The following is a 13,646-nucleotide window of genomic DNA, read 5'->3' as shown; positions in this document are numbered from 1 at the left end:
GTTAAAAAAAAAAAAAATATATATATATATATATATATATATATATATATATATATAATAAGAGAGATACATAGTATAATCTTTCAGCCCAGAAAAACTAACATAATGCCTTACTGATTTAAAGTACCAAACACAAAGACTAATAGCTACTTAATCTCAAAATAAAGAAACTTTTTTTTCCTAGTTGTTATACTCAAACTAATCTTTAATATGAAGTAATGTGAATAAATGCACTTATGTTATTATGGTTTTACTACCCCACATATTCCCTTTCTTTCTCTATGAAAATTTTTGCTAGATAAATAATTCTTAATTATTCCACATTTTATTTTGTCTAGAATTATCATATATTATTCAGCTGATAACGTATCAGTATTTACTATATCAGAGCAACAGAGTCATCAGCAGCCTCAATAAAGGATAAAGGAAACAACTGTTAGGGAAACATCAGAAAAATACTCAAGCCCCAAGTTGTGGTTAGTTAAATTTTACTCTTGAAGATAAGATTCATGGGAATGTAGTTTACTATTGTTTCAAGCTTTGATTACATGGATAGTTGTCAGAATTGTCATGAAGCCAATAGCAGAAAATGGCACATGCCACAATCTGGGAACTGCTAAAAGCGGTTGGTTATCTGTGGCTTGCATAAAGTTTTGGGGACAACCTTGGACACAGCCCACGGAGGCTCCTCCAGATTCTACTGCCCCATTGTGCCACTCGCTCCCTGAAAAGGAAAATTCCCACCTAATTCTGAGCCTTGCTTTCGATACACTGTGACTACACAATTGATTCCTATCTGACAGCCAAACAGAGCTAAGGGAGTTTTTCCCTCTGTTAAGATATATGACATTGTTATAACTATGTCCCTCTTTTTCCTTCTATTGCAAATGTCTGTCTATAATCAAGAAGCTTTACAAGTACAATATTAAATCTATCAGATAACAGATTGACACTGACACATCTTTGAGTTGTTAGAATAAGATACAAGTGTAAACCACCTTACAATTTTCACCTATATTTGTAATCAAATTATAATATAGGGATGAAATCCTAAGGGGGAATGATTAGACAAGACAATAAGATAAAGATGCAATGTTAAAGATTTCTAAATAAAATAGAATAGTAAATTTTGAGAGAGCAACAGGATTAGACGGTTTCCTCTAAGAACTATATATGTATGTGTAAGATTGGCTTCCAAATTTATCTACTGTAAAAATACAGGCTTTGAGTATGTTTTGGTAATAAGTTCTCAAAATCTGATTATGGATTTATTAAGAATCAATGAATTTACACATAAATTGTACCGATAATGGTAAACAAAGTGAAATTAATTTCCCATTGTTAACGTATCTGTCTGATCATTTTAAATGACACAAGAGTTTATTTTACGGTTGGATTTGGACAAATTTTTAAAAGATTCTTGTATTGGGTATAGGATTTAGGTAAGGACAGAAATAGCAAATGGTATATAAACTGAAATTCATTGAAGTTTCAAAATTGGATAACCAAATTTCAGTGACTGTACTAAATTACATTAAGTAAAAGATATTCAGGGACTAGATTATTATATAAGACATCTGGGACTCAAAATGTGCTGATTAAATGGATAATGAGAATGGGTTACTAGGCCCTTCTCAAAACCAGTCCATTTTGAGCACTTCAAGTAGTCTGATCAAAAAATTCCTTTTTTTTGTTGCAAAATTCAATTTATATACTATCTCAGTATTAAATTTTTTTTTTTTTTTGCAAAAACACATTACATAACATTTATAAGACATACTTTATACATGGGACATTTATATTACCCACCCCCCACATATAAGCATGTACTTTATATATAATGTATTTATAAATATTTATGTATCTAGAGCATACATTTATAGCCCACTATCATATAACAATATACATATCTGACTTAATGTAATTATGTCTGATGCAGAAATCGTCTGAATATCTATTGCATTATTTGAACCTAGCCCTAAGTAGCTAGGAAATTGGACCATCAGATCCAAAAGTTGATGCAAATGGTTTTCTCACGACTGTACCTCTCAAACAACTCATATACCTTGTTTGAAAACTGGCCCTGTGCTGATCAATTATTGTTTTTTAAGGACTCCTAACAAGTCCTCCTGACTACTGCCACAGCTGCCGAATCTGTGGGTGTCGTTCTGTGCCCAACTGCCAAGGCCCTGATTCAAGCATATGTTGGCAATTTCTCTCCTCTTTATTCTTGCCCCACCCCACCCCTTTCTGCTTGCAAGCAAATAATGGCTAGCAACAATATCTGGGACACACCAATAGGTCCCCTTAAGGAACTTATCTCCTTGTCAATATTTCATGCTGGCCAAACTGGCTTCTCATATAAGCCTCACTGCCTTATATCTACCTCTCCTTTATTGGCCATAAGGGTAGGGGTTCTTTCAGATGTCCACCCTTTGGCCAAAAGGGGAAAATGTCAAAATATTTTGGAGATACCCTGGTTTCTCAGTGCTAAGGCTCAGCAAGTAAATTGTGACTTGAGCTTGGCATAACAACAATCCTTTGCACTTGGAATGATCTCACCCTCCAGCAAAGTGCATAGATGTGACCAACACCAGTTGTTCACTAAAGGACTTATGATTTTCATATTAATAACTGTTTAGATTTATTGGATCCCTTTATTTCCCAGGGACCCGAGATCGCTCCATCACACCTCTCAACATCCTCACAATCCCCGTTTCTTGTAGTTGCTAAGTGAACTTAACCAGGTACCCTACTCCTGTTCCCGCCATGCCATCTCTGGTTCTGTATCCTACTATAAGACAATTTGGAGACTGTTCCTACAGAACCCACGAATACCTGCAATGGCCATGTGTGAACCTGCCTTGGGAAGTACTACTCAAAATCTAATAATAATTATGTCATGGTCTTGCTTGTAGGTTTTTTTTTAAATGTATATAAAGCACAGCCTTTGGTCTGGATTGTTAAGCCCTCCTCCTCAGGAGGACTTCCATTGTTTTTGTTTTTTCCCCCCCTCATTATGAAATTAAACTTCTATTTGATCCCTGGCTCTATCTCTACCTCGTTCCTTTTGGCTTTGGCCACCCACAGGTTAGAAATGTGGTTGACATCATAAAGCATTCAGTTATTTACCTAAGATAATATTATTATCAGTTTCTAATCACTAATAGGGCAGTTAGGTGGTGCTACAGTAGATAGAGTGCTGGGCTGAGAGTCAGGGGTACCCGAGTGCAAATCTGGCCTCAGACACTCCCTAACTGCATGACCCTGCAATTACCCCATTTGTCTCAGTTTCCTCATCTGTAAAATGAGCTGGAGAAATAAATGGCAAATCCTTCCAGCATCTCTGCAGGAAAGAATCAGATGGGATTACAGACAGTCAGATACAACTGAAATGACTGAATAACACAATCATTAACAATGAAAAGGATCACTTGCCAGTCTAAGAGGAATCTAATGCTACAAGGGGCTCCTGAGCCTATGGCTGCTACTGTTGTCCTTGTTTGTCCTCCTTTCTTGAAGAGGACCATGACATCAGGAGATGCCATGACAAGCAAGTGAATTGGATTGAAGTGAGGGAGAGCTGGGCAAGGGCACCTGTCTCCCTCTCCCCTCCAGAGCCATCTGGATCCAGCATAAGATATAGATCAGGATGACCAGAAATGGCCAAGACCTTGGCACTTTTAAGCTAAGGTTTTCAACAGGTCTCAGTTTGACTGAGGCAGCGCCCATTCAAATGAGTAAAGCTAGGTAAGAAATAAGGCAAAGAATCTCCTCTTTCAGCTATTACCAAAAAAAAAAAAAAAAAAAAAAAATCTAAATAAATAAATGAATGAATGAATCTGGAAGGAGAAGATCCTCAGGGTTTTTGGCCAAAGCAGAAATGATTGCTATTGACATTCAATCTGAGTCAATCAAGAACCAAACTGCTACTAACTCAATTTGGGATACATCTTTGTTTCCAATTGCCTTGCATATGGCAGTGATGCTCTCCAATTTATGCGATACTCTTGGTAGAAGAGCTTTGAGAATGACTGAATTTCCAGACCAATTAAGATGGTGGCATGAAGCCCAGCCAACAAGGAGGGAGTTTTATTGCTGACAAGCGAACTTTCAACAGCTCAAAGATTTGTGCTTTCAATTATCAATGATCTTCAAGAGTTCATCTGAAAGAGTACATGCTAGCTAGATCTCAGTCAGGTGACCCAAGCCCGTTTTCACTATATAAAAATATACTCCATCTGACTACCTTTATTGATCATACAATAAGGGAAGAGCTAGGAGAAAAATCACTAAAGGCAGGTAAAAACCAAATCAAACCAATGACTTTGTGACAATGTTCACAGCACCACAGAGCTAAAGCAGGAGCGCACTGAAGGCATCGAGTTCAACACTTTCTTTTTACAGATGAAGAAACTGAGGCCAAAAGAGGGCAAGTGACTGCTTCAGCATACACAGGTAGTACTTGTATCCAGGTTTTTCATATTCCAAGTCCAGCACCCATTTCACTAGACTATACTGCTTCTCACAAGGAATCACTGGCTACTAATTATTCCCAAGTGAGAAACCAAGCATCTCCCGAGCCTGCACGAACACCTGAAAAAGAGCTTAGTTAAATCATAATTGCTAAAAGAAATATAAACCCATTTTTAGCGATTCTACTCATATTATTTTGCAATGACACACTAAGCTCCTTAACCAGGGTTTTTGTTCTCTATTCACAACTTCAGAACATGAGAAAAGATAAAAAAAATTTAAACAATTGAATGCATGTAAACAAGAAACAGAAAGATCTGGAAATACAACCACTTCAATGGGCACTAAATAGAGAACTTACCATATACTACTTTTCTGGGCTGATTGTGTAAGAATTTTGTAGTTTTCTTTTAAAAATTCTAGTTTTGTGCATACCCTTTGATCCAGAAGTGTTACTACTGGACTTATATCCCAAAGAGATCATAAAGAAGGGAAGGGGATCTGTATGTGCACGAATGTTTGTGGCAGCCCTCTTTGTAGTGGCCAGAAACTGGAAACTGAGTGGATGCCCATCAGTTGGAGAATGGCTGAATAAATTGTGGTATATGGATATTATGGAATATTATTGTTCGGTAAGAAATGACCAACAGGATGATTTCAGAAAGGCCTGGAGAGACTTACACGAACTGATGCCGAGTGAAACGAGATCATTATATACTTCAACAACAATACTATACGAGGATCAATTTTGATGGACCTGGCCACCCTCAGCAAGGAGATCAACCAAATCAGTTCCAATGGAGCAGTAATGAACTGAACCAGCTACACCCAGCAAAACAACTCTGGGAGATGACTAAAAACCATGACATTGAATTCCCAATCCCTATATTTTTGCCCACCTGCATTTTGGATTTCCTTCACAGCTAATTGTACAATATTTCAGAGTCTGATTCTTTTTGTACAGCAAAATAACGGTTTGGTCATGTATACTTATTGTGTATCTAATTTATACTTTAATATATTTAACATCTACTGGTCATCCTGCCATCTGGGAGAGGGGGTGGGGGGAAGGAGGGGAAAAATTGGAACAAGAGGTTTGGCAATTGTCAATGCTGTAAAGTTACCCATACATATAACCTGTAAATAAAAGGCTATTAAAATAAAAAATAAAAATAAAAATTCTAGTCTTGCACATAAAAAATAGAATTAAATTTAAGTTTTGTCATGGTGAGATTGAGCCACGTACTTATACACAGTACCTAAGTACAAAGACAAAACTCCAAATCAGAACACTCATGAAGAAAAATCAATCTACTCACAATAAAATATTTTTCTGAAAGGTAAGGGCAAAATCAGCTAATTATTAGAATTGGAATCAAACTACCATGTTCAAGTGTTTTGAAGATTTGACTACTGTAACAGTAGCCAAATGGTTTTCTTTTTGTCTTTTTTTTTTTTAAATTTGCATGTAGAAGGTTCAGACCTTGACCAACAACAGAAAAAAAAAAAAAAAAAAAAAACACTCAACCAACGTAAAGGAATAAAAAGCATCAGCTGAGAAGATAATCAGTCAAAGATCCACTCAATTGAGTAACAAACAAAACTTCAGTTGCTATTCTGTGTCTGGAACAATGAAGTTGGCATTGTCACTTACCCGGTAATCTCTGGATATGCTTTCAGATGGCACTGACCCTGAAATCTGACTAGAAATTGTAGCAGCTATTAGCTGTTTGCACCATTCAACATGGGATCCTGTAGGGCTAAAAGAAAGAGTGTAATTAAAACCTTGCAAATTAAACAGGCTCCCAAGGGGAACTGAATTTAAATATAGTCATGTCTATGTAGGATGCATATTTTCTAGAACACTTAGCCATTATTATAATTAGCATAAGAACCCAAATGCTGACTGAAAGGCCTGTCAGTTGTATTGGAATTTATTTAACTCAAATATGGAAACTTTCATTTAAAGATTCTGACAGTTACGTAGTGCAATTCTCTCCATTTGTAAATATATTCAATTAGGATATCCATCAAAAACAAAGTGTGGCTCATGTCACTCATGAGATAGTGTCTGCATACAAGTTAGAGGACCAGCTTAGATAAATGATACATATTAGCCAGAGGATCACAGGAAAGGTCACCTAGGCAATTTCTCAGTGCCCCAGGAAGCTAAGACAAACTGGCAGAGAAGGTGGAACTTTGGGTTGGCAAGAGCTCTTCTAGGAAATCACAGATCAATTCCCCCTTTCCCCTCAAAAAAAGAAAGAAAAAAATTGCAGCCTCAAATAGAACATATACCTAAGGCATGGGTCTACTAAAAGCAAATACAATTTATCCTTTGCATGCTTAGCTCTTCACCTTAGTTCTGGCAGATACTACTAGATTGTGTCTTCAGAAGATGCTATGGCTTAACACATTTACTGACTGGTGGCCAATACTCTGGTGATGAGCCTCTGAAAAACTCCTTCTTGGACAGTGGACTCTTCCCAGACTCAGAATGTGAGCTTTTCATGCTTGGTGCTGTAGTATCTGCCACTTTTTTATTCCCTTGGTAGAGATGTTTTCTGAAAACCCAAAGTCAACTCACCATGATAGGAATAGGACTTTACTGGAGGCGTACCAATACCTGTGATGGCAGTAGCTGTTGCCTCCTAGGTGTAATACTTTATTTGACCTAAAGAAAAATAGGCTGTCCCATACTTCCTTAACTTCCAATATCTATTAGAATATCAGCTAGAATTACAAAACAATGAAGAGCGTGCTTACTGGGGGAAAGTTCCCTAAGGAAACCCTCAAGCTAGTCAACAGCCAAGTCTAGTAGATCATATCTACTCTCTTTTATTGGTCTCCTTTCTTCTACTCAGAAGGCTACCCCCAAGATTGGGCCCTCACTACCTCTCCCCCGGACTGGTCTATCAACCTTCCATTGAGTAGCCCTGCCTCTACCACATCCCCTCTTCATTCTCTGCTCCATACAGCTGCCAAAGAGACATGCTAATGCACAGGTTTCTAATCCCACTCCTGCTCAATAAGTTTCAGCTGCTTCCTCTTGCATGGGGGGGGGGGGAGAGGGGGAGGGGGGGAGGGAAGTCCTGTGCCTTTTAATGCCCTTTACAACTGACTCAAATCAGAATTCAGGTTTATTATACTTAAGACTTCTTGCACTCCTCAGTCCAGCCAAAATGGTCGTCTTTCTTGCTGTTATTTACACAGCACTCTATCTTCTGTGGGGTCTTTCACACAGGGTTTCTAGTTTCCTGTTCTTGCCTCATCTCCATCTCAAGCTCTCTAGCTTCTTGCAAAGTTCAGCTCTTCCTACATCAACCTTTTCCCATGCCCTCCTAAATACTGATGTCATCCTCCAACTAATGACTATTGCTATTATTATTATTATTTTTTTTTTTTACAAAACATACGCATGGCTAATTTTTCAACACTGACCCTTGCAAAACCTTCTGTTCCAAATTTTCTCCTTCTTCCCCCCAATACATTAAATATGTTAAATCCAATATATGCATACATATTTACACAATTATCTTGCTGCACGAGAAAAATCAGATGAAGAAGGAAGAAAAAAATTGAGGAAACAAAACGCAAGCAAACAACAACAGAGAGAGTGAGAATGCTATGTTGTGGTCCACACTCAGTTCCCACTGTCCTCTCTGAGTGTAGATGGCTCTCTTCATCACTGAGCAAGTGGAACTGGTTTGAATCAACTCATTGTTGAAGAAAGCCAAGAATAACATTACTTTTTATTTACTTCGCATATTCTTATTTGTGTATATGTTGTTTCCCATGATAAGGTGTCCTTCCTTGGGGGGTAGAGGGTTTTATTTTTACTTTCATTTTTGTCTTTCTGCCCCATTACCTGGCCCAATACACAGAAGGCACTAAATAAATGTTTGCTGACATATTTATTCTAAAGGTAATTGACATTACAAGATAACCTCAGGCTCCATCTCATTTTCTAGTTCTAAGCAGCAGTACAATTACTCCAAGTGCCAACATGCATAGCTATTTTTAACATAAGCATCCTTTAATTTCCCTCTATTTGTTCGTACGATTAATTAATGAGTCATCAGGTGAAGGGCAGTGTGGTATTAAGGAAAGAGAACTAAGATTTGTAATTAGAGGCCTCACGTTTAAACTGTGCCTTTGCTCTATTGCTCCCAGTAATTTACTTCACCTGAACCTCAGTTCCCTTCACTGTACCGGAAGGGTGGACCAAAAGATCGCTTAAACTTCATTCCAGCTGTCTGTAATCCCTGATGATATAGATGGCAAGACTGTTAGCACCTATAATTAACCATCCAAGTATTAAGAAATAAAGGAAAAAGAAAAGACAAGTTAACTTGACAGTTGTCAGAGTCAAGAAACCTGCAGACTTTTCAAAAGCACATCCCTTCTTAAATCACTAATAAAGCACCAGTTGGCGAGGGTTCCAACACACCTCATTCTATCCCAGACCATTATTTCTACCTGCTCTTTCTCTTCAGCAGGAGGGAGAAAAAAGGATAGATTTTCACTTTTCTGTTTAACCTCAAGTCCTTGGTTGATGAGAATTTTTTTGTTTGTTTTGTTTTTTTTTAACAGGTGGATGCTGTTCTTTTTCTAATTGCTCCTTCTCTTCAAGGCAAATATCACAGATTTGAAATAAAGTTTCTAAGTAATTAATCGAAAGGACACCGAATTTAGCATGCAGAAGGAAGGTTCTAGTCCCGACTCTGCCGTTAATCAGTACCGGTTTTAGTCACAAATAAAAAGTGCTAAGTTTTGATCTAATGACTCAATTCCTGGATCATCGTAAGTGATAATGAAAACACCTGCTTGAGCGTCCAAAGTCACAGAAGAGTATGGACACGACCCCCAAATTCATAGCCTATATTAATAAAGGTTCTAGTTTCATTTTTAATTCAATTGTAAACAAGAGATTCACAGGTAGCCACATTTTTAGTTAAGCAACCAGACAAGGAAGTGCAATTAGAGTAAGGCAACAGCAAAGAGAAGAGGTTTTTCTGGTTGTTCACTCATTTGGGAACTCCCTATAGTTCAGCGCTTTGGGCTAAGACATAGGAAGTCAAAATCCGAATACTACAAATTGTCAGTCATATTTTCTCCCTCCTGATGATACCCTCTGGTGCCAGGGCTGTCAACGAGGGGGCAGACCAGAGTATCAGGTGCCCTGACAGCCCAACGCTTTGCCTCTGCCGTGCAGTGTGCTCGGGTCTGCTGGGTAATTTTCTGCTGCAGATTCCTTGGGTTAAATGCAAACAAGAACGTCGGTCTTGTTTTAAGAGGTTTCATCGGCAGAAGAAAAGAGTATGCTTTCTTCCCCTCCCAAATGGCCTGGAGGGATTACACCGAGCCCACCAACCCAATTAAAAAAATCAGACAATCCGAATCCTCCCCCCAACACCCCGAAAACAAAATAGTAACGCGCTATTTGAAACTTGCCCCATTTTTCCTTTTCCTTCCATAAATAAATAGAGCCGGAAGAAAGGTTTGTAAGGGGAGCAAAGCGCCGGCAGTCCGGGGTGGGAGTAGAATAAGTTACTCGGGCGAAGAAAAGGAGGCGACACTAGGCGGGTTTCTGAGCAGCAGCAGGTGGGGGGGGGGGGGGAAAGAGGGCGGTGCGCCCGTGTCTCACCTGGAGCAGAGTATTCCCCGCTCCCGGAACAGGACTGGGCACCCAGAAAGCGCTTGACAAATGCTTACCGACTCGGGGAGGACGCGGGGCACCCCTCAAAACACGCAACCCAGAAAGGGGGGGGGAGCCAGAAAGCCAAGGGAAGCGTGTGGGCGCGCAGGACAAGCCGGGGGGGGGGGCCGGGCGGGGGGGCGGCGGCGGCCCTCCCCCCCCGCCCCCCCCCCCCACCTCGCCCCGCTCCCAGCCTCACCTGTCCAGGGTCTCCACGCTGGGCTGCCTCGAGCCCACGGCCAGGGCGCCTACCGGCCGGGGAGGCCTCCGGCCGGTTCCGAAGCCACTGAGGCCCCCGCCGCCCTCCGCGCCCGGCGCCCCCGGTTCCATGGCGGAGCCTCGAAGTTGGGGGGCGGCCGGTTCGGGCCTCGTCAACGCGAACTGCGAGGGGGGCTGCACGGAAGGGGAGGAGAAGGAGGAAGAGGAAGCGGCCGAGGGGGTTCGCCGGGCGCCGCTTCGGGCCGCCGCCCTCGCTCCTCGCCCCGCCTGGGACGGCTTCAGGCAGCCCCTTCCAGCGGTTCTGCCGCGGTCGCCGCCATTAACAATCACCTGGCGACTCCTTGCTACCCATAAGGCCCCGCGCCGCCGGGCCCCCGGGTGGGTGGCTACGCCCCCGGCCGCGAGGGGAGGAGCTGGTGCGCGGGATTTCCCCGCCTCCCGGAGGATGCTCTTTCCCCACCTTGGCGGCGGAGCCTTTTCCCGGGCAGAGCCCACCTGTTCTCTTCCCGCCAGCCGGAGGTCCCGGATAGGTTTCGGTCCAAGAACTTGGAGGAGGGAAAAAGGGACTTCGTAATTCAAGGCCTTTCTACTGCTATTTTATTTCGTGTCTTTAAAAAATACGATTCCGAGGAGTTCACGGTCTTCGCCAGAGTGCCTACGGGGTCCAGCACACGCAAAAAAGGGACCAGCCTGGGGGGGAGGGGGTCGGGGGGGATTAGTACTCTCTCCAAAGATTGCTCGGTGAAGCCTTCTCCGGAGAGCTCTCGTTAGGGCAAATTGTCCCTTCAGCCCTCCGAGCCTCAGTTTCCCTTTTGGGCACGGTAATATACGGGATTGATACAATGACAGCGATAGCTTCTTCTAGTTGCAAATCTCTGACTCCCAAAATGCCCCCAATGTGAAGTCCTGTGTCTGGCATCGAAAGCCCTTAGCAGACTGGATCGCACGCATCTCGCCAGGCTTAGATTGCACGTCCCCATGTCCAGGCCAAATCTCTGTAACTTGCTCTTTCAGGACAAGCCATTTCTGTGCCTTTGCACAAGCTCCCTTCCTTACCTCCCATGCCCAGCTGGAATCCACTCCGTTCACCTCTGCTTCTTGGAATCCCTAGGTCCCTTCAAGCTTCAGTTCAAGTACAACCCTGTCACACAAAGTCTTTGCTGATCTCAAGGTTATTGCCGTTCGTCCCCCTGCTTGCCCACTCCCCGAGAAAAACGAAGACATATTTTGTATTGGCTCATCTGGCTACATTGGAGATCTGGGCTGTTCAGGGGTTTTTTGTTTGTTTTTGTTTTTGGCTGAGGCGATTGGGGTCAAGTGACTTGCCCAGGGTCACTCAGCTAGGAAATGTTAAGTGCCTGAGATCAGATTTGAACCCAGGTCCTCCTGACTTCAGGGCTGGTGCTCCGGGCTGTTCAGTTTTGATGCCTCTCTCTGACCTTAACGCTCAATAGGTGATTGAGATTATCCCGAGAGTTTCTTAAGTGGTCTCCTAGTCTAGATCCTTTCTCCCCTTTTCTCTCCATCTTGTACACTGCTGTCAAACTGATATTCCAAAAGATCAGACCATATCCCTCCTCTTGTCAATGAGATCTGGGGGCTCCCCATTTCCTCTGTGATAAATACCAAGTTCTCTGTTGACATTTAAAGCACTTCACAATCTGGCTCCTGCTGAGCTTCCTAGACTCTCATTTCACATTACTCCCACTCACATATTTTACGTGCCAACCCAATTGGTTGCTGTTTTCTCTTACCCAGAATTCCAACACTGGCCTCTATTCAGTCTTTCGACATTTATCAAACCACTTCATTGGGAGCCTTTTATCTTATCTTTTTTGACCTGCCAATAATGGATCATTTCTACCATGTTACCTTTTTTCATACTTACACGCCACTGAACAAAGTGGAATAAAATCAGGAAACTGTGCTGACTGGATCCACTACACATTTATTTTACAAAATCTCAAGTGGGTCCTCATGTGGCAAGGCAATCCTTTTTACCCCCCTAATTGACTCACTATCTCACTCACCACAGTGGCTTTTCCAAACCTTTCATCCCTTTTCAAACCTGCCTACCCCCTCCCCCCAAACTCTAGTTAAGAACTTTGCCTCATATTTCATGGAAAAAAAAATTGAGACTATTCACTGAGAGTTCCCTCTTTCCTCCTCTTCATCTTACATCCTACAAATGCCTTCTGCCATTATTTCCACCTTCACCCCTGGGAAAGGGGTGACTCATGTTGCCAAGGCAAACCCCTGTAGATGCACAAGTGATCCCCTTCCATCACATCTTTTCCTGCACATTACCCCCTTTATTATGTCCACTCTTTCATTTATCTTCCATCTCTGTCTACAGGCTGCTTCCTTACCTCCTTACTTACATACCCATGTGTCCCTCCACCCTTAAAAAACCCTCACTCGATCCATCCATGCTTGAAAGCCATTGTCCCACATTTCTGGTGATTCTTAAATCTTTTTATCTAGTCTTAAGTGTCTCCTAACCTCCAGTATTTCATTTCCAACTGCCTATTGAGTATCTTAATTTTCCATAGACATGTTAAATAAAGTCCAAAACTGAACTCATTACATCTCCACCCCTAATTTTATACCCCATACCTCCCCGATTTCTCTCCACGTATTCTGCAGTCGATTTACATTAGAAACACTCCATCCCCTAACTCTGGGTATTTTCTTTGCCTGTCCTCCATGTCTGAAATGTTCTCCCTCCTCGTTTCTGGCTCCTGTCTTCTTTCAAATTCCAGCTAAAACCCCATCTTCTACAAAAAACCTTTCCTGATCTCCCTTACTGCTAGTAAGGAGATGGTCTTGGATGCAATGGGAAATCTTGGCTTTTTAAAACTAAGGTCTTGTACACAAACTGATGCTGAGTGAAATGAGCAGGACCAGGAGATCATTATATACTTCAACAACAATACTATATGATGACCAGTTCTGATGGACCTGGCCATCCTCAGCAACGAGATCCAACCAAATCATTTCTAATGGAGCAGTAATGAACTGAACTAGCTATACCCAGAAAAAGAACTCTGGGAGATGACTAAAAACCATTACATTGAATTCCCAATCCCTATATTTATGCCCACCTGCATTTTTGATTTCCTTCACAAGCTAATTGTACAATATTTCAGAGTCCGATTCTTTTTGTACAGCAAAATAACGTTTTGGTCATGTATACTTATTGTGTATCTAATTTATATTTTAATGTATTTAACATCTACTGGTCATCCTGCCA

The 13,646-nt window shown here is 41.6% G+C and overlaps 1 protein-coding gene across 8 annotated transcripts in view; it reads right to left on the bottom strand.

Moving 5' to 3' along the window:
* Positions 1 to 10,784, bottom strand: part of MTMR1 (myotubularin related protein 1) — a 67,232-nt gene extending 56,448 nt beyond the window's left edge. For all 8 annotated transcript variants that reach the window (XM_031944532.1, XM_031944533.1, XM_031944535.1 and 5 more), the window contains exons 1-2: positions 10,374 to 10,784; positions 6,131 to 6,236 (exon numbers count right to left, since the gene is read on the bottom strand). In XM_031944532.1, coding sequence (XP_031800392.1) covers positions 6,131 to 6,236; positions 10,374 to 10,504 — 237 coding nt within the window. In that variant the 5' untranslated portion in view covers positions 10,505 to 10,784. The remainder of the gene's footprint in view (positions 1 to 6,130; positions 6,237 to 10,373) is intronic.
* Positions 10,785 to 13,646: the final 2,862 nt, after the last annotated feature.

This window comes from Sarcophilus harrisii, chromosome X (genome assembly GCF_902635505.1).
Source record: "Sarcophilus harrisii chromosome X, mSarHar1.11, whole genome shotgun sequence".
Classification (NCBI taxonomy): domain Eukaryota; kingdom Metazoa; phylum Chordata; class Mammalia; order Dasyuromorphia; family Dasyuridae; genus Sarcophilus; species Sarcophilus harrisii.
This window is presented reverse-complemented; position numbering and strand designations above follow the sequence as displayed.